Below are 21,632 nucleotides of genomic sequence, written 5' to 3'. Positions count from 1 at the left end.
GATGATAAGGGAAGGGAAGGGAAGGGAAGGGAAGGAGTATAGGGTAGGGTAGGGTAGGGTAAAGTAGAGTAAGGTAAGGTAAGGTAAAATAAGATGATAAGATAAGATAAGATGATAAGATAAGATGATAAGATGATAAGATAAGATAAGATAACCTAAGATAACCTAAGATAACCTAAGATAAGATAAGATAAGATAAAAAGATAAGATAAGATAAGATAAGATGATAAGATAAGATAAAATAAGATAAGATAAGATAAGATAAGATAAGATAAGATAAGATAAGATAAGATAAGATGATAAGGGAAGGGAACGGAAGGGAAGGAGCAAAGGGTAGGGTAGGGTAGGGTAGGGTAAGGTAGGGTAAGGTAAGGTAAGGTAAGGTAAGGTAAGGTAAGGTAAGGTAAGGTAAGGTAAGGTAAGGTAAGATAAGATAAGATAAGATAAGATAAGATAAGATAAGATAAGATATGCCGTTTGTAAGGATTGGTATTCCTTATCATTCCTTATGATTTGCACATTGTCTGTCTTTAATACTTAAACTTGCTGTATTATCACCTTAATAACTGATGCTGGTACTGATGGAAATTAATGGATATGCATACTACATGTCACATGTCTTTTTTCCCCTGCAGCTTAAAGATTTTGAGAAATCTCAAATCCCCGCTGGTGCCCTTTAAATAGCTCTTTTTTGAAAAGCACCAGTAAATGTTTTGATCCATTTCCCTTTTCTGTAAGCAATTACAGATCCAAGCGATATAAATAAACATGTTTATATATATATATAAAAAGATAAGATAAGATAAGATGATAAGAGAAGGGAAGGGAAGGAGCAAACAGTAGGGTAGGGTAGGGTAGGGTAGGGTAAGGTAAGGTAAGGTAAGGTAAGGTAAGGTAAGGTAAGATAAGATAAGATAAGATAAGATAAGATAAGATAAGATAAGATAAGATAAGATAAGATAAGATAAGATAAGATAAGATAAGACAAGACATATATGAAGTGAATAATGATGGGGTTAATGAAAAGCTCCGTATGCATAGTATAAGGATTTAGATTCCTATCTCATTGCATAAATATAGCTTCAAGCATGTGGAAAACATATCAAATAAAAGAACACTGAGAAAGAAAGCTGATTTATCAAGTCCCATCCCTGCTGGAAGAATTGTCAAGGGATTGCATCACCAACTGCATAGAATAAAGATAGTGACCTTGCTGGAGATATGTAGATTCTATTATTATAACTAATTTCAATAAAATAAAAGACTTATTGTGGAGTTGATTTCATGGCACGGTCTGGCTCCAGTTGGCAATCAAGAACAATACGCAAGAGGTTAAGCTAGAAAGACTTAACTTTTTATCCCCATAGAGAGTGGACGTTTCAGTTCTACATGCAGAGTCTGTCACCAATAATTTTATCTCACAGAAAAAGAACATTACAAATATCATGGTCAAGAGTTTTGTAAAACTACAAAAAACATCAGCTGTAGGAGAACAGAAAACAGGCATCCTAGAACCAGTACATAATTAAACAATACCTTCTCAAACTATGTGATGAGATATGGAGAGAAAATGCAGGAGATGGTTTGAAGGAATTGTTTATATAAAGCAATTCTGAATCAATTTTCTTCAGGATCCTAAGATCTTCCAAGATGAACAAGAAGACCACCTGGCCACCTAAGACATTCTTTTTAGCCTAGTGAATTGAACTCAAGCTCAATAATAAGTTACATTAATCAGAAGGGAGACCAAGACAACTCCACATGTAGAGACTGAGAGAAGAGTGAATAGGGATGCAACACCCTAATCTGATGGCGAACAAAATAGTTCTGACCTTGTTGGAGAGGTAAGCATATTGTTTTAGAATAGGTGAAGTTTTCTGAATTAAAGCTGATATGATCAAGGTATAATGAATATGTAGTCACCTTAAATCAATTATTTTTTCAAAGAAATCAAAGTATAACGGAAATGCAGAGAATCCATTTCCCAGATTTCATCTAGTGTGAGAAGAATTAGCTGGCAAACAAGATTGCAGTTGCCCAAGATTGTGGTTTGAAGTATTGAATCACAATCTAAGAAGAGGCTTTGCTGGTATGTTGGATACTACCAGAAACATTGATAATTACTTATTTTCGGTCAACAACAAAGTCAAGAATGTGGCAGTTCTGGCAGTTTAAAGTTTGATCTAGACCTGGAAGAAGGAGGAGGAGGAGGAGGAGGAGGAGGAGGAGGAGGAGGAGGAGGAGGAGGAGGAGGAGGAGGAGGAGGAGGAGGAGGAGGAGGAGAAGAAGAAGAAGAAGAAGAAGAAGAAGAAGAAGAAGAAGAAGAAGAAGAAGAAGAAGAAGAAGAAGAAGAAGAAGAAGAAGAAGAAGAAGAAGAAGAAGAAGAAGAAGAAGAAGAAGAAGAAGAAAAGAGTCTATGCACAAAGAAAGTCATTCAATTAAATCCAAAAATCCATAATTTGCTTGTCTTGAAAAATAAAGTTTCTTTTTTGGTGTTGGTTTCTGTCTGTATACCAGGATGGTATATTTAGACAGCATTAAGAATCCGAGTGCAGACTTTTGTATCACAGGCAAACAAAATTAGCATGCAAGAACAGTTACCATAGACACAAAATCCTGAAAGAAGAAAGCATACTCTCTAAATGAACCCAATTAACAGGATTTTTGTCCAAATTGATGTATAAGCTGAGCTCATTGATCATGATCAAAGGTGAAATGTGGATCTTTTTGTGCAGTATAATGTTGCATCCTCAACAAGAACACAGAGTAATCAAGAAGACAGAAGTCAATAGGGAGAAGTACTGATAGGTTCCTGAAACAAAGAATGCCTGTAATACATTTAATGAAAATCTGAGTACTATAGAGAGTTCAAATGTAAGATCTGATATGGGAAGCCTGAAAGTGAACCAAATGGTTCCATGTAATTGAAAAAGATAGGATAGGTTTATAACACAGGTATTTTTTTTCAAACAATAAGTAATTAACATATATATTTGCACTGCAGTACAGCATAAAATTCATTGGACACTCTAATCTGACAACGGCAAGGATTTGACCCTTCATAGCAATAGCATTTAGACTTATATACCACTTCACAATGCTTTACAGCCCTCTCAAAGTGGTTTACAGAGTCAGCATATTGCCTCCAACAATCTGGGTCCTCATTTTACTGATCTTGGAAGGATGGAAGGCTGAGTCAACCTTGAACCGCTCAGAATCGAATTCCTAGAGTGAGCAGTGAGTTAGCCTGCAGTACCATATTCTAACCACTGTGCAATGTCAGCGCATAGCTTTTGTGTCTTCCTTTTACAAGGAAATGAACATTACTATAAAATGTAAAGGGCAAAAATGCTTTTGGTGGTCAGATATTGTGCATGTATTTGGAGTTATGTGCATTTTCAAATTCTCTCTCTCTTTTTTTTTTTTTTAAAAAAAAACAAGTCTACATTGGTTGGGGAGGTGGGTAGGAGTGGGGGCCAAGGATCAAAGATATGGATTGCTTGAAACCAGAGACTGAAATGGAATCTGTGATGTATTTAAAATGACAATGCACATATATCAACCACCCTTCCCATTGAGCAATGAGTTGCATGGGATGTCCAGTGTCACTGCGTTTTTTTATTTACCAGCTGAGCTCATTATTTCTGGACTATCAGACTTTCCGTAGCTTGCCAAGAATTGTTATCAGTAAGCAAAACTACGCATGTCCACATTCTTTCACTTGCTTCTCACACCTTTCCTTTGTTCTCTTGCCAGAGGTCCGGCAACTGAGAAAAGCAGCTGGCATGAACTATTTCAAAATGTAACAATTACTTTTCTTAGTTAGTGAGATATTTTATTTTCTTTATAACAAATAAATGAGTTTTCTTAGAAGATATGTTCTTCGGGTTTTGTTTCTTAAAGTATACTGCAAGGAAAGGCCACGATCCATCTCCTCTAATCAGGGTGATTATCTCATAGCCAGGATGGGATTAATCAGCGCCCTGACATCCAGACTGACATGGGATGTCCAGACTGAGATAAATGAACAAGGTTCACTTGGGATTGCTATAGAGATGTCTTGACTTTCATAGTTGGAAGTTGCACTTGTTCTCCTTTACTACTGTTTCATGAGTATCTGAAATATTGAATTGCTTTTTGAATTGCTCTCTGCTCACCTCCAAATTCCAGAGGAAGCACATTAGGAGCCCTTTATATCTGAAAGTTGAAGATGGACAGGAAGTCTTTTGATGTCTCCTGTGTAAATAACCTTTTGTCATCATTAATTTTAGCGACAGAAGATGATCTGAAAATATAAGACTAGAAACATCAATTATATAGAAAAAAAAGATACCACTTGTAGACTTCGGGTGTCATGAGCCATAAAGGTCAGAAGACAACTCGATGGGAAGGCACTTGTTGAGTCCTCAAAACACACATTCACTGCTTCTGACTATCCCAAGACAGAGCCTTAGATGAGAGCATCTGTGGGAAGTTTTGAAAATGCAGGAAGAAACTGTCCTCTTACAGAAAGAACACAATACTTCTAAATCTATCCCGTAACAAAAGATAGAAAGGTCCGAGTCAATGCTGGAGGTAGGAGGGGGGGAAATCAAGGATCAAAGTCAGATGCTGATACCAAAGATTGAAATGGATTTGGGGACTGATTAAAATAACAACACAGAGATATCAACCACCTTCTCCATTGCAGAACGACGTGCTCTCAGCACTCTGGGATGTCTGGAAAGGAAAAACATAAGAGTTGAATCTTCGGATTGCTATAGGTACATTGAGTTTCCTAGATGAAGTTGCCATTCTTATAAATTCTCCAGCTGTTGGCTATTTCTCTGCAAAATCAGAACCTGGCTTTATTAATCAAAATTCAAGAGAGATGATTTCCTCCCCATTTTTCTGATATCCTGCTAATTGGGGAAGAAGACTCGTCATTCTGCCTCTCCTTGAAGCAGGACCCAGAGCTGTGCAGCACCAGTCCAACTGGTTGCAGTTGGGCGTCCTTGCCAGTTAGACAAAACATTGAAAGCTCAACTCCTTGTACTAAATGAATGTAATGCAGGATGCATTAAAATCCCTGGCTAACTGAGTAAACCACTGAATAATACCACTCTATAAAGCCTGAGTAAGACCACACCTAGAATACTAAATCCAGTTTTGATCACTACACTATAAAAAGATGTTGAGACTCTAGAAAAAGTGCAGAGAAGAGCAACCAGGATGATTAGGGGACTAATGAAGACTAAAACATATGAAGAACGGTTGCAGGAACTGAGCATGGCTAGTCTAGTGAAGAGAAGGATCAGGGGAGACATGATGGCAGTCTTCCAATATTTGAGGGGCTGCCACAGAGAGGAAGGGCTCAAGCTATTTTCCAAGGCACCTAGACAAGGACTAATGGATGGAAACTGATCAAGGAGAGATTCAACCTAGAAATAAGGAGAAATTTTCTGACAGTGAGAACAACCAATCAATGGAACAGAAATTGCCTTCGGAAGTTGTGGGAGCTTCATCACTGGTGGCTTTCAAGAAGAGACTGGACTGCCATCTGTCAGAAATGGTGTAGGGTCTCCTGCTTGGGTGGGGGGTTGGACTAGATGACCTACAAGGTCCCTTCCAACTCTGTTAATCTGTAAACAATCCTATTAGGAGGGGGTGTAATCTTTCACGCTAATATTTCCAATGCTTCTTTCCTCAAATTCCGAGGATTTTTAGAATGCAGAATGGCAAGGTATTTGGGGTTTTTTGTTGTTTTTTTTTTTGTTTTTTTTTTTAAAAAGTGTGCTGGGTTTTGACTTGTGAACCTCTGCCTTTTTATTCCAAACATTTTATTCAGAAATTTACATATAATTACCTTCCTAATAAAAAGAGCTATTAGGATGTAAAGATCCCCTCTCCTTTCCATGCTCTTTTAAATTATGACCTACTCAGGCTTGAAATCAAAAGCAGTGTGGAGAACGGTAACTCAGCCGAAACTTTCTCATTGGGCTTTTGCAACCTCATCACTGATAAATATGCAAATTCAGCTCCCTTTTTCGGGGATTTGCCTGTGAAAACAAGAATAAACTCTGAACAAATGTAGAAAGTTCAGCAATTGGGAACGTGCATGCCACTTTGTTTGCGTCACCGGTTATAGATTATCAGTGAACAAACACTGAAGAAGAAAATAAAATAACAATAAAAGGATATTTGAAATGGGAGCGGAAGGTAACACTTTAGAAGTCATTAGCTGTGATCATAATCCAGTAAATTGACGTAAAGAGGGCACTCTACCTTTATGCCAATATGACAGCTCTTACAGAAGGACTTTCTATAGCTGGTTTGTAAACATTTGTGCTGGATGTTAACATCCCAACAGTGCTGGCAAAATGTTATGCCTTGCGACACAATGCTAGCCGAATCACTCCATTCCAGGAATTCATTTGTTGGCTGAACAAGCTATGCAACCTGGCCATTGATTTTTTTCCCCCTTCTTCTCAGCTCATTTACCTGCACCTAAAATTTGAACGACAGTGGCAACACTCGGTATTGACTATAAGTTGTCTTCCTCGATGGCTGAATGTGGTTTTATGGAACTGAGTAATCTTGGAGCATCAAAAATAATGCACAAAAAGAGCAAGAGGGGATTCGCCCACCCCCACTGCTGTTTCTGTCGGTGGTTGTAGAAACCCCAACATATCTTTAATATAGGCCTCTGGGTTTGTTTGTTCATTTGTTTGTTTGCTTATAAGCAAACTGACTGCTAGTTTGTTTCAAAATGTACCGGTATGTTTGCTACTGCTGCATTTTAAACTCTATTCTGCACTTTTCCCACTGAGTAACGATGGGGAGCTTTGCAAATGCTTGCTAAGTGGATGACTTCTTCCCATCTTCCATTTCTGCAAAGTGAATGGTTGAAAACTGTAATAATTTCCTTGGTTGTTTTTTGTTTTTTTGTTTTTTTAAAGCATTAGAAGGCTTTTGTCTTTGTGTTTTGTGCTGTTAGGAATATTATTTCTAACCCTATGATGCTACATGATGGCCCAGTTGCTGTGATGTAGGGAGACGACACCGAAGTCCAAACAAGAGAAGGTATATATTACAGATGAATTCAGGTGGCCTTCAACACATATCACAATGCGCTTCCATGATGGACGTGCGCCCACATCCCTATCGACTTTTGTAGCAGAACAAGGTCTTCTAAGGCCTGTTTCACATATTATTCTGGCTGTAAAGCTGCGGCTGGGAAATTGAACGACTGGGAAACTTCTCACAGATTTCTGTTTTGCAAAAGGAAGGATCTATATGGCTTTGAAACAACCTACACAAATAGGTTGAATAATCAAACCTATTAACTGAACGGGTATGAGCAGAATTAGCATACTTAGAAATGGCTGGGAAGCCATTTCTTCTCCAAGAGAGATAAGTACTTCAGCTTCTTATACTTAGGAGCATTTTTCCAAGTTGTTTACTAATTCGGCCTTCTTCCCCAACCTGGTGCCCTCTAAATATGCAGAAAAGTGCACCTCCAGATTTGCTTTTGTCAGCATCATCAGTAAAGGGTGGCATGGGAAAATGCTTTGAATTCAAAATGCTTGGACTTCAAAGCATTGCTTTGCGTTTGGGACGGTTGTTTCGATTTTGAACCAGAGGGCTCAGCCATTCCTGAAGAGCTTCAAGCTCAAAACATCCGTTCTGAGTGCTAGACAAATGTCTTGAACGTGAAATGGGGATGTGACATTGAAACAATCCTAGAATGGTCGGAATTTTGAGTCCATAATTGCCCATTTGCCTATTTTCACAGTCAAAATGTTTTGCTCGGGTCTAAGAGCACGTAGGGATGATAATCCAGTTTCCCCTCCCCCATCTCGTCTAATCCCTTTCTTCTATAATTCTGCAGTATTAGTCCTTCTGATACACCTATCTGTTCTCTCTACAGCTGTTCCTTTTCCTATAGTTCCTTTTCTTGTAGTTTAACTTTATTTATTATGGGGGCTTGTGGGACAGTTAGCCATATTTCTAAACCACGATCCTCCAGCCTGGCTGCTCCTACAACCTGTTATTGGTGCTAGAAATTGACGTGAAAAATCATTTGCCCACTTCATTGGTACTGTATTAATTGGTGTCCTGAATAAATATTCAGACTTCAACTCTACATTTTTTTTTTTTTGACTGCAACAAGTTCTTTTGACTCTTTAGGAAACCTAAGTTTAGCAAAAGGGAAGAACTGGTAGAGGGAACAGCTAGTAAGTCACAGAGATGGACAAGCACAAAGTTATAACACGTCCACTAAAATTGCAGGCTTAGCGTGTAAATGAGATTCATTGTTAGCAGAAGATAACCTCTTGAACTCCATGTACAAATTACCAAATTTTGCTAGTCTCTTAGAAACGTATTACGCTTCCTTAAAGTTGCTCAGGGTTTCACTCGAGGAAGTAGACTGAGATCCACTTTGAATTCGATTTGAGATGAAGATGGTGGCGTCTCCCACTGGGAGGGAGACCAGTGTTGGTAATTAACAACTATCAGAAGAAGGTAATGTGTGGAGCAGACCATTAGCATGATTCTTCCCTGCATGCTACAAAGGCCAGTGGGACAGAACTGGCTACTTGGAGGCACTCAGCTTTTGTGCAGTGGGTTCTTGCTTCAGAGGATTGTTTTTCCATCTCTATTTCTGACTTCTGCTTGACTGATAAGCACACACAATGTTGTCTGGGGGCAGCGGCGGCGGCGGCGGTGAGATCCTCCTTCGAATGGGGTTCAGTGATGTACTGGTGGCCTTCATGGAGATGTGACTTTGGGTTGTGGTCTTTGTGAAAGGCTGGTATGCTGAAATGTTCCTGGGCAACTCCTTTTAGAAAGCTGAGCCTGTGATGGCATTAAGTTGCTTCATTAGCCCTTCCAAACTTGCCATTTGTTCACTAAGGTCATCCTGTTCATATACCTGTGGAGAAAGCAAGATGCTAGTTTATTTCACTAAGATAAGCCCGGCGTGGTCCATTCTACCCCACAGCATTAGAGTGAGTAACAAATGCAACTCAATTCACTTTTGTTTGGGATGTTTGTTCAAATTGGGGATGGAGGAAGAAAACTGGCAGGATGCATGGAGGGGCTTCTTCCTTAAAACATTTTAAAAGCCAGTAATGTGACAGGACCAGCAAAGGTCCTGTCAATCACTCCATATTTCTTTGGGAAGGCTGCTATCAGGTGAAGATTTATTATTTATGGGTTATCTGTGTCAGGGATTGCACCCCAAAGAATATTGGGACCAAAACAAAACCTTTATTTTCTATTTCATTTATCATAAAGCACTTAAAATCATACATTAATATGATCATGAGCCGCGGGGGCGCAGTGGTTAGAGTGCAGTACTTGGCTGCCTGCAATTTGGCAGTTCAAATCTCACCAGGCTCAAGGTTGACTCAGCCTTCCATCCTTCCGAGGTGGGTAAAATGAGGACCCAAATTATTGGGGGCAATAGGCTGACTCTGTAAACCACTTAGAGAGGGTTGTAAAGCACCGTAAAGTGGTATGTAAGTCTAACTGCTATTGCTATCATGCTTCAGTCATTCATCTTTTTCCTTTCTATCACAAAATTATGACCTAAATTTTTGGGGCAGAATGTCTCTGTCAGTTACACTCAAGGTATTGGGAAGTGACCTTTGTTGTCCTAGAATCACAAGTTGTAATACTCCGAAATTAACACAAAAGGGTGCATTCCTCTTCACACTTATTTGGAGGAATGTTGAATGAAATGAGTTGAGTCCGTACATAAATCAGACTGCGCAGAATTGGGCTGTACAATAATTGCTTTGCCCGATGTTTCTCAACCTTGAAGAGCCTTGGTAGTACAGTGGTCTAAGGCACCCTGTTATTAAGCTGGTTATTAAGACCAGCTGCCTGCAATTACTGCAGGTTCGAATCTTGCCAAGGCTCAAGGTTGACTCAGCCTTCCATCCTTTCTAAGGTAGGTAAATTGAGGACCCAGTTTGTGGGGGCAATAAGCTGACTTTGTATAAATATACAAAAGGATGAAGGCTATTGCTGAGCACATTGTAAGCCGCCCTGAGTCTCCGGAGAAGGGCGGCATATAAATCAAAAAATTTTTTTTTAAAAAAAAAAACCTTGGCAGCTTTAAGGCGTGTGGACTTCAACTCTCAGAATTCCCCAGCCAGCTATAGTTTTACCTATTGAAACCAATTTCAGACATTAAAACATTCTAAAAGCGATACTCTGCATGCTGGGCTGTAGGGGGTGTTTAATTAGCTGCAGTTTGATTGACACATCAATTTGAGTAGACAAAATGATCCCAATCAAAGCAGGCTTCAACCGAGTCATTTCATTGTGCTTCTAACTAATACGTTGATGTGATCCATTTCCAGCCTTTCTGCTATGGAGCAAAAGGTATTTTTCCTCATGGACATTCATGCTTAAAAGCTCCCTTTCTTATCTGTATCAGAGCTCCACAGCCACTCCGTTCTAATGCTTTGATCTGCACTGTCGCTTTGATCTGAAGACAATTTGCTTCATAGCAGAAGCTTCAGCGCCTCTTTGGAGTTTGGGGTTCCTACTGTACGTTGATATGGTCAGTGTAATAGGCAAAGTTTCATTAGGTCAACTCAAAAATAGCTCACTAACAATGAGCATCCTTTGGTGAGGAATTCATTTCTAGAAAGAAAGAAAGAAAGAAAGAAAGAAAGAAAGAAAGAAAGAAAGAAAGAAAGAAAGAAAGAAAGAAAGAAAGAAAGAAAGAAGGAAGGAAGGAAGGAAGGAAGGAAGGAAGGAAGGAAGGAAGGAAGGAAGGAAGGAAGGAAGGAAGGAAGGAAGGAAGGAAGGAAAGAAAGAAGGAAGGAAGGAAGGAAAGAAAGAAGGAGGGAGGGAGGGAGGGAGGGAGGGAGGAGGAGGGGAAGGGAGGGAAGGGAGTAGGGAAGGAGGGGAAGGAAAGGAAGGGAGGGAGGGAGGGAGGGAGGGAGGGAGGAAGGAAGGAAGGAAGGAAGGAAGGAAGGAAGGAAGGAAGGAAGGAAGGGAGAGAATCGGTCCTATTTACCATTTACTTGATTACCGTTCCTTTCTATCGCCCATACTTTATCATTTTTTTTCTCAGCAGCCTATCATACTTACAATTAAAATGCTGACCTGCAGACATATTCTACACATATTTATCAAAACTGTAAAGAATTAGATATCATCTTTTTATTGTATATAGCTTTTGTAATATTTTATCTTTTTAATATTGTAAACTGCCCAGAATTAACCTTGTGGTAAGATGGACGGTCAATAAATTCAATATTGATATTAATATAAAAAGCAAGCAATCTGGCAAGAGCCAGAGAAAATCTGGAAGGGTTTGGCATCCAACTCTTTTCTGTTTCTAATTTGTGCTTCTCATTTGTACAAAGGAACATCTTAGATATATATATTTCCACACTGCTGATTCCCAATAGAGCTTTTAACTTTAACTTAGAAAAAGCAGAAAAAGATTTGTTTTTTCTTATGCTGCTTGAGTGCATCTTCATCAGATAAAGGATCATAGCAAATGCTAAGACTCATCAATCTAATCTGGACAGACTTCTGTCTTCTTTTCCAACTTTTAAAAATAGCTTTTAATTGGAAGTTTAAATATGTTTATATACAATTTCTACATACAGCTTGCCAATTAGAAGAAGCTGAAAGCTATAATTAAAAACAAAACAAAACCCAGACCTTTCTTTATGTGACTTTGAGCAGGAAAATGTTTTTTATATAATAATTTAACTTTACAATTTAAAAGTCCTCATGCCTGCTTCACTTTATGAGTTTGGCTTGAAGGAGGTGGGGAATCAAAAGATGCATCATGCATTTGTTAAATATGAACCCTTAGAGATTAAGCTGACTGCAGATTACAAAGTGTCAGTAATTACAAATATGATCAGAAATATTTTACAAAGAGATAACCTGGGATAGCAATAGCAATAGCACTTAGACCAGTGGTTCTCAAACTTCCTAATGCCGTGACCCTTTAATACAGTTCCTCATGTTGTGGTGACCCCCAACCATAAATTATTCCTAAAACCATTGAAAATATGTGTTTTCCGATAGTCTTAGGCAACCACGTTCTTAGTTGAGACATGTTCTTAGTTGAGAACCACTGACTTAGACGTATATACCGCTTCACAGTGCTTTTACAGCCCTTTCTAAGCGGTTTACAGAGTCAACATTTTGCCCTCTACATTTTGGGTCCTCATTTTACTGACCCCAGAAGGATGGATGGCTGAGTCAACCTTGAGCCTAGTGAGATTTGAACTGCCAAATTGCAGACAGCTGGCAGTCAGCAGAAGTAGTCTGCAGTACTGCACTCTAACCACTGCGCCACCTGGTCTATTCTATTCTATTCTATTCTATTCTATTCTATTCTATTCTATTCTATTCTATTCTATTCATTTTTACACTGTATATATCAGAAAATTAATTAATATATATAATTTATATATATATATGTGTGTGTGTGTGTGTGTGTGTACGTATATATATATATGTGTATATATATATATATATATATATGTATATGTATATGTATATATATATGTGTGTGTGTATATATATATATATATTCTTACTTCTTCGTAGGGTTTATGTGTGTTTTTCCTCTAGCCAGGTTTTCCAGCTTGCTGGCTGCTAGAAAAGAAAAAAGCCTAGAATCGAGTGGATGTGATTCTACTGAGCTAGGGCTACAGAAAAACCTTAGTTACGTAGGGAAAACCTGGCTAGAGGAAACACACACACACACACACACACACACACACACACACACACACACATATATGCATATTCTTTCTAGCCAGGTTTTACCTACGTAAAATAGGTTGTTCTGCAGCCCTGGTTCTGTGAAATCTCATTCACAAGCTTCTGGGCTTTTTTTCTGTTGACAAACTGCAACTCTGTGTTGCTCTCTGGGAGACTCAGATAGCTATTTCTGCCTTTTAAGGCGTCGTCAGTGAGCCACACCCACTTCTCAGATATTCCCCCTGTAAAGGTACAATGTGTCTTTTTCTTTTTCGTAGGCTTTTATGTGCATATTCTTTCTAGCCAGGTTTTATATATATATAAATTGATACCTGGATATGAATTATAGCTCAGACTAAAATGCTTCTCTAACCTGAGCATCCTCCAAATGTGCAAGCTTCAGCAATTCTAAGGCAACGTGGACATTGCTGAAAGTTGGGAGTTGAAATCCAATTGCTCTGGATGTCACCTCTTTTGGACTACAGTGCTAACAACTTAGAGTCCAGGGAGATTTAGGAAGCTTCGGAGGCATTGAGGCAAAATCAGTGAAGTTATTCCAAGATCCAATGTGGTGGAATGGTTTAAGTGTTGGACTAGGAGAACCCAGGTTTAAGTGCCCCCTCACCTATGAAATCTCATTTGTGGGGATGTTGGATCAGTCACTCTCTCAGCCCAATCTATTTTATAGATTTGCTATAAGGAAAAACCAAGAGAAAGGAGTGTTGTGAATACCACCTTAAGATCTTGAATACAGAGGTGGGATTCACCTACCTTCCCTACCGGTTCAGTCGTGCATTACGTCCGGGTTGGTGGGCAGAGCCTCCCGCAGTCACCACTACCAATTCACCCGAACCGGAGAGAACCGGCTGAATCCCACCTCTGATTGAATGAAAGATGAGACTCAAAACATTCTTCAGTTTATCTGATAAGTTCATATTTTAAACCAGCTATGAGCCCCACTTGAAATGGAAAAAAAGACAGGAAGTAGTAAAATGAATGAGTGAGGTGGTGAGGTTTGCAATAATATCTGGTTTTGAGTAGTGCATTTTTTTCACAAGAATGAACCTCAAATGGACTAAAGGGAGATGCAGTAAAATCCCCCAAGCCATCTTATTGAGATTACATGCCTAGATTTATTCTTACATTAGCAGGATCTTCTGTTTGTTTGTGACCTTCTTCTGTGGCTTCTGGAGCTGTCGGTACCGAAACAGGAAGCAGAGGTGATCGTGCTTTTCCAGCTAGTCCAAGGGATGCTGTCTTAACCTGAGCCTTGGGAAGATTGGGTGCTGTAATAGGAAGGGGCAAACCATTTCAATATTACTAGGTGAGAAGAAGACACAAAACAGGTGAAAGCAACATGAGCAAATTTACTGATGCATGTTCTTCCTGAATGTTGATCTTGCTTTTCAGATAGCTATTTTCTTCCAAGAGGCTCATGGAAATACAATAAAACCTTCAGTAATGAATGAGGTGTAATGAATTATATCTTCTCAGTTTTGGACTTACTTACCATGTATCCGAAAGGATGATAACCATCAATTTAAGGGGATCTCCCTCTCCTTCAGCAAGGGAGAACAGATGAAAAACAAGAACTAATTCCCATCTGTGCAGTGCCTGTTATCCCCAACTTGTTTGAAAACTGAAACAAAAATTGATCAAAAATGGACTTTTCCTCCACTCCAATAAATCATGTGTATGTATATATGTATGTGTACCAGAAGTGGGATTCAGCTGTTCGGACAGGTTCAGGCAAACCGGATGTTAATTTTACGTCCGGTTGGGCAAACCTGTAGTTCCGATGACCAGCTGGCCCTGCCCCTCTGCCCCTCTCAGGAGTCCCCAGGTGGCCCATTTTGGATCCCAGGTAAGTGCAGGGGGTGCGTGGAGCCCGGGGAGATGGCTCATGGAGCCTCCCAGAGGCTCATGGAGCCCAAAAATGGGCCTATTTCCTGCCTCCAGAGAGCCTCCGGAGCCTGGGAAGGTGGTAAACAAGCTCTCCACAGCCTGGTTTTGCTCCCAGGTGGTGCAGGCAAGCCTACTAGGCCCAAAATGGGGCATGGGGGGGGAGGTGCCCTCCCCACAGCCTGTTTTGCTCCCAGGGGGGTGCATGAGGCCGAGTGCTGCCTGTCACATCCCCTGGCCATGCCCACCCAGCCCGTCATTAGGAGAGAACCAGTTGTTAATTTATTTGAATCCCATCACTGATGTCTACATTCTAACTGTAGAAAGTAAGGAAGCTGACATTGATGTTGCCAAGGCAAAAGGGGCCAAAGTATATCTAAAGTCTAGAACAGAAAGATAACAATAACAACAACAAAAAAGCAAAACAAAAATCTGAACTGGTTAGAAAAAAAATGCAGAAGATGTTCTCCATGGAGAACTATCAACTGAAGGAGAGAAAGGAAGAGTTTGATAAAATAATGAAAGACAGCCCTACCTGTTAATGACTGGGAGAATTAGTTACTTCCAGGGATGGGTTCTACTTACCTTTACTACCGGTTTGCAACGGGAGCGTGCGCGCTTCTGCACATGTGCAGAAGCTTCTGCGTATGCGCAGATCACCAAATATGACATCAGGGCAGGTGGGCGGAGCCTCCCGCCGCTTTTACTACCGGTTCTCAAGAACCAGATAGAACCGGGAGCAACCCACCACTGGTTACTTCATTCATTTGCAGACAGACAGTAAAATAGAATTCCAGCTCAGTGAAGAGATGACTCCATACTTCTATTGGTTCTCAAACCCACAGAAACAGTTTAATCCATCTCTGTTTTCATGCAGGCAACATGGAAGACTACACTCTTCCAGTTAACTACCATATTTTTCGGAATATACGACACACATTCCCCCCCCCTAAAACGGGGTGAAAATTTAGGTACGTTTTATACACCAAATATAGCCCCACCCATTCACTGGCCCCCACCCTTTGGCCTCTGCCTCGCAGCAGTTACCTCCTTGTAGCAAACAGCAAGAAAAAACAGATCCTTTCAGCTTCAGCACAGCCTAATTAGCACAAGTTGATTGGATCGGCCTCCCGACTCTCAGCTGATTTGCTCTCAGCTGTTTTGCTCAGGGCTCTGCTGCTTGCTGCAAGGAAGAAAATTGCTGCAGCAGATTTTTTTCTCCCTTGCGCTAATCAAGCTATGCTGAAAACGAAAATGAAAGTAAAGCAGGCTGTTTGCTGTTTGCTGCAATGAGGCAATATTGCTGGGATTTTCTTCTTTTTCTTCTTTTCCTCATCAAAAAAGGTAGGTGTGTCTTATAGTCCGGTGCGTCTTATACTCCCCAAAATACGGTAGTTATATAATTGTGATATCATTGGTAATTGAGTTGCTGTTGTCCAACTGGTAACACTGCAGTCTCTATGGGGTGGCAGCTGATCCATCTCCTTGCCAAACACAAAACACCAGCAGTTGACAGAGAACAAAATAGTGCACGTTGGCAAACATGAAAAAAAAACCCTAGAAGAGTCAGACATTCCATTTTTGGGGGGGAAAAAACTCAATGGAACACCACTATCTAAATCTGAAACTTTTCTGAATGCTTGTACTGCAGCCAATGCCCAAATAAATAACAGAATAACAAAACAGAGTTGGAAGGAAACTTGGGAGATCTTCTAGTCCAACCTCCTGCTCAAGCAGGAGATCCTCTACCAGTGATGGCTAACCTTTTTGCCATCGTGTGCCAAAAGTGGTGGGAGCGAGGGGGGTCGTGTGTGTGTGCCCGCCCACAGCCATAATTCAAAGTTACCAGTGGGCCTGGTAGGCCTGTTTTTTGCCCTCCCCAGGCTCTAGAGGCTTTCTCGGAGCCTGGGGAGGGAGAAAATGGCCTTCCCCACTCCCCCAGAGGCCCTCTGGAGGCCAAAAATGGCCCATTTCCTGACTTCCGGTGGGACCAGAAGGCCCAAAAATCAGATGGCCGGTGCACGCATGCATGCTGGAGCTGAGCTAGGGCAACGCTTGCGTGCCCACAGATATGGCTCCATGTGCCATCTGTGACACGTGTGCCATAGGTTTGCCATCATGGTCCTATACTATTCCAGACAAATGGCTGCCCAGTCTCTTTTTAAAAACCTCCAGTGATGGAGCACCCATAACTTCTGAAGGCAAACCCATTCCACTGGTAAATTGTTCTTGCTATCAGGAAATATCTCCTTAGTTCTAGCTTGCTTCTCTCCTTGATTAGTTAAATAATTAGTTAAAATACATCAGCTCAGCAAGGTACCACAGGATCGTGATGCTAATTCTAAAGTTGGCCGAAATCCTTTTTTTTTTTTTCCCCCTTTTGAAATGCCCTAAAAGTCTATATTTCTACCAGGTTTTAACAGAGTGAGTAATTCCATGGAAAGCCCAAGAAAAAGCAATGCTGAAAATTTATACTGATTTCCTATTGCTAAAAATTAGGTTTCTACTTTGGTTGATTTTTAATTAAATGCTGAAACACAGGGGGTTGCGGTAACAAAAGCTCAACAGTATTAAAAGCAAATGGAAGACACAGATATTAAAGGGCCACCTTTAAGGAGCTTGTCACAAACAAGAGATTTTTTTTTGCGCTCCTGGATCCCTTTGAAAGCCAATGTTTAAAAAGCAGAAAGGAAAGAACCAGGGGAACCAAGGAAACAAAGAAATTCAAAGAATTCTTCAGAAGATACTAGGCTTTGCACTCTGTATAGGGGAAAAAAAAAGACTTCTGTAGTAACTGCTTTGGCTCAACTTCAGCTTCTTCAAAGAAAGAACAGAAGGTGTATTGATTCAAGATGATGTTATATGTAGGTGTGCATGCTTGCTTTTTTAAGTGGTACAATCTAATAATAAAAAAGACCTATCTAGACATTTTGAAAACCTTTTGATGCTCATAATTGCTCCCGCTTTCCTAACCTAAGATCAAGGGTGCAGAATTCATTTTGCAGCCATCAATATATTAACAACGTATAGGAAGACGCTTTGATGATCTGCCTGAGGATCGACTCAGCCCAACCTTGCTCACGTTAACCCAAGGGATGCCTTCGGTGAAGATCAGTGGCCAAAGAAAAGGACACATATTCCTCTTCCTTCTGATGTACCGCCCCCCCCACAAACTAACGTTGAGACTATTAAAAGGGAGCTGCTTTGCATTCACTTCACTTGTTACCAGTAAGTTTATAGATCACTTTTAAAGTGCTAGTTATAGTCTATAACAGTGATGGCTAACCTTTTTGCCGTCATGTGCCAAAAGCGGGGGGAGCACGGGGGGGTTGCATGCATGCGTGCCCACACCCACAATTCAATGTGCCCTACCCCCCCGTGCATGCACGTGTGACCCCCCTGTGCTCCCCCGCTTTTAGCATGCGATGGCATGGTGGGCCTGATAGGCCCATTTTTCACCCTCCCCAGGCTCCAGGGGCTTTCTAGGAGCCTGGGGAGAGCAAAAACGGCCTTCCCCACCCACCTGCAAGCCCTCCGGAGGCCGGAAACGGCCAACCTCCGGTGGGCCCAGAAGGCCCGAAAATTAATTGGCCTGTGCGCATATGTGTGCTGCAGCTGAGCTAGGACAATGCTCGCGTGCCCACCGATATGGCTCCCCGTGCCTCCCATGGCACGCGTGCCATAGGTTTGCCATCACGGGTCTATAACCTGCCTTCCATTAAGGACCTGTATACTGCACGAGTCAAAAAGAGGGCTGTGAAAATATTTACAGACCCCTCGCATCCTGGACCTAAACTGTTTCAACTCCTACCCTCAAAACAATACTATAGAGCACTGCACAGCAGAACAACTAGACACAAGAACAGGTTTTTCCTGAATGCCATCACTCTGCTAAACAAATAATCCCCTCAACACTGTCAAACTATTTACTACGTCTGCACTACTATTAATCTTCTCATCATTCCCACCACCCATCTCCTTCCACTTATGACTGTATGACTGTAATTTTGTTGCTTGTATCCTTATGATTTATATTGATATTGTTTCCTGATTGCTTATTTGTACCCTATGACTATCATTAAGTGTTGTACCTTATGATTCTTGATGAATGTATCTTTTCTTTTTATGTATACTGAGAGCATATGCACCAAGACAAATTCCTTGTGCGTCCAATCACACTTGGCCAATAAAAAATTCTATTCTATTCTATTCTATTCTATTCTATTCTATTCTATTCTATTCTATTCTATTCTATTCTATTCTATTCTATTCTATTCTATTCTAGCAGTGATGGCGAACCTTTTTGGCACCAAGTGCCGAAAAAGGAGCACTTTGCACATGTGCTTGTCAGGGCCGTGACCAGGAAGAGGAGCTGCCCAGGGGGCATAAGCATGCCAGATAGGGTACTTCTGGTTTCTGGTGCACACATGTGCGCTGGCCAGCAAGTCTTCCAGTTATTGCTGTGCACGCACACACGCCAATCAGTTAGCTGGTGCGCATGCTCATGCCGGAAAATGGAAGACCAGCTCTTCTGGTTTCCTGCACTGCTGCATGCACAAAGGCCAACTGATCGTCACGTGCGCATGCACGCCAGAAACCCGGAAGAGGAATTGGCGATGCTGCGCATGCCAGGTGACATGGCGCCATGTGCCACTTTGGGCAGGTGTGCCATAGGTTCGCCATCACCAGTCTATAGAGAAGCGCATGACATAGTGCCAGGTTATACCTAGTCTGCTCCTGCAAATCCTATGAGGACATTTAGGGAGACTTTGCTCCAGATCCAGGATTGGTTAAAAAAAGAAAAGAAAGATGGACCGAAAGGTAGCCTTCTCAGTGGTTGCCATCATGGAATATTCTGCCTCCAAAGTATGCCTTGTATCCACAGTTCAGGAAAGGATTCAAAGCCACTTTCGTAAAACAAGCATTCAATGCCTTGTGATGATTTTTTTGGGTAGTAGCTACTTCTGGCCATGTTTTAAATGTTCTAATTGCAAGGCACAGGCAGTCCTTGGTTAATAATGGTAACTGGGGTTGGAATTTCCATTGCTAAGTGACATGCTTGTAAAACATGATGTCACTTGACTGTGCCACTTGGTGAATGGTAATTCTGGGATTTATGGGTGCCATTGCTAAATTCAATGTCGCATGTTCACCTTTATGACCTCTTGCCGGCTTCCCCATTGACTTGGCTTGTAGAAACCGGGCAGTGAAGGATGCCAATTGTGACCACCAGGTGCTGCAACATCATGATTGCGAACCAGTGGCTGAGCACCCAGATTGCAATCATTTAACGGCAGTGATGCTGTGATGGCCAAAATTTTGAGCTCTGGTCATAAGTACCACTTGTTCAATGCCATTGTAAACTTGAATGGTTTTGCTGAACAAGTAGTTGTACGCTGCTCAGAACCTTTGGATCGGGCTGAATGGAACATTATATAAAAAAAAATAAAGCAAACAAATAAATAAATACATTGAAACATTCTGCCTGTTTTCCTAGGAATATTATATATGAGTACTATCAGTGGTGAAAGTCAATTTTTTTTATTACCGGTTCTGTGGGTGTGGCTTGGTGAGCGTGGCAGAGGAATACTGCAAAATCTCCATTTCCTCCCCCCTCTGGGGCCAGCCAGAGGTGGTATTTGCCAGTTCTCCGAACTATTCAAAATTTCCGCTACCGGTTCTCCAGAAACTGTCAGAACCTGCTGAATTTCAGCTGGTTGGACCAGGGCCAGCTAGCGTACATCAAAAGCACAAATAGAATAAACTCAACTCCAACCTTTATGTTACTTTCTTTCCTTTTGTTTTTGTTTTGTTTGCAGTTAATTAAACTTCTGTGGAACAAGTGACAGGAATCCTCCCTCTTTGCCTGTCCCCAAACAAATTAGTCATGCAAAATCCATTTAGATCTGGCACAGAAAATGGATGGTAAAAGAAGGTTTGAGCATAACTGTCTGGCATGAAGAATACGCGCACCTGTGAATCTCTAGGTTGATGTGGATAAGGGAAGGGAAGCTATGTCAGTCATATGGAACTCATTAATTAATACAATTGTGCCTTAAAGAGCTAAGAGCTCGGCACAAAGGCAGATGGCTCCATTTGGGCATTGCTGATGAGAAACCAAGATGCTAATTAAGGCTCCCCCTCTAGACAGGGATCAGCAGCAGGTGAACATGAAAGCTCGAAAACTGAAGTGAAGGAAAACTTCAGAAAGGAGCCCACATCGACTCGATAATAGTCAAGAAATCACTTTAGCCTTGCTGACTGGAGCAGAGTTCAGCAGTGGAAACTGAGGCTCTAGCCTGATATGAGGATCCCAAGGTTTTTGAAAAAGCATCAGAATAACAGAGTTGGAGGGGACCTTGGAGGTCCTATACCAGTGATGGCTAACCTTTTTGCTATCACGTGCCAAAAGTGGGGGGTGCAGGGGGGGTTGCGCATGTGCGTGCCCGCACCCACAATTCAATGCACCCCGCCCCCCTGCACATGTGTGCACGACCACCACCACCCCGTGCTTTCCCCGCTTTTGGCACGCGATGGCACAGTGGGCCAAGTAGGCCTATTTTTCGCCCTCGTCAGGCTCCGGAGGCTTTCTTGGAGTCTGGGGAGGGCAAAAACAGCCTTCCCCACCCCTTGGAGGCCCTCTGGAGGCTGGAAATTGCCTGTTTCCCGACTTCCGGTGGGACCGGAAGGCCTGAATATTAGCTGGCCAGCGCGTGCATGTGCTCTGCAGCCTAGCTAGGGCAACACTCGTGTGCCCACAGATATGGCTCCGTGTGCCACCTATGGCACGCGTGCCATAGATTCGCCATCATGGCCCTATACCATTTCACACAAATGGTTTCCAGTCTCTTCTTAAAAATCTCAAGTATTGGAACACCCATGACTTTTGGAGGGAAGTTCTTCCACTGGTTAATTGTTCTGTCAGGAGGTTTCTCTTTAGTCCTAGGTTGCTTCTCTCCTTGATTAGTTTCCATCTATTGCTTCTTGTCCTGTTTTCA

The 21,632-nt window shown here is 41.4% G+C and overlaps 1 protein-coding gene across 1 annotated transcript in view; it reads right to left on the bottom strand.

Moving 5' to 3' along the window:
- Positions 1–8,265: 8,265 nt before the first annotated feature.
- The window catches only part of DCC (DCC netrin 1 receptor), a 1,302,851-nt gene continuing 1,289,484 nt past the window's right edge, over positions 8,266–21,632 (bottom strand). The window contains exons 28-29 of the mRNA XM_034401555.3: positions 13,876–14,018; positions 8,266–8,914 (exon numbers count right to left, since the gene is read on the bottom strand). Of these exons, the coding sequence (XP_034257446.1) occupies positions 8,825–8,914; positions 13,876–14,018 (233 nt within the window). The 3' untranslated portion in view covers positions 8,266–8,824. The remainder of the gene's footprint in view (positions 8,915–13,875; positions 14,019–21,632) is intronic.

Source organism: Pantherophis guttatus, chromosome 2 (assembly GCF_059756535.1).
Source record: "Pantherophis guttatus breed Tessera chromosome 2, ASM5975653v1, whole genome shotgun sequence".
NCBI classification, from domain to species: domain Eukaryota; kingdom Metazoa; phylum Chordata; class Lepidosauria; order Squamata; family Colubridae; genus Pantherophis; species Pantherophis guttatus.
Note: the sequence above shows the minus strand (reverse complement) of the source record. Positions and strands in the feature narration are given on the sequence as shown.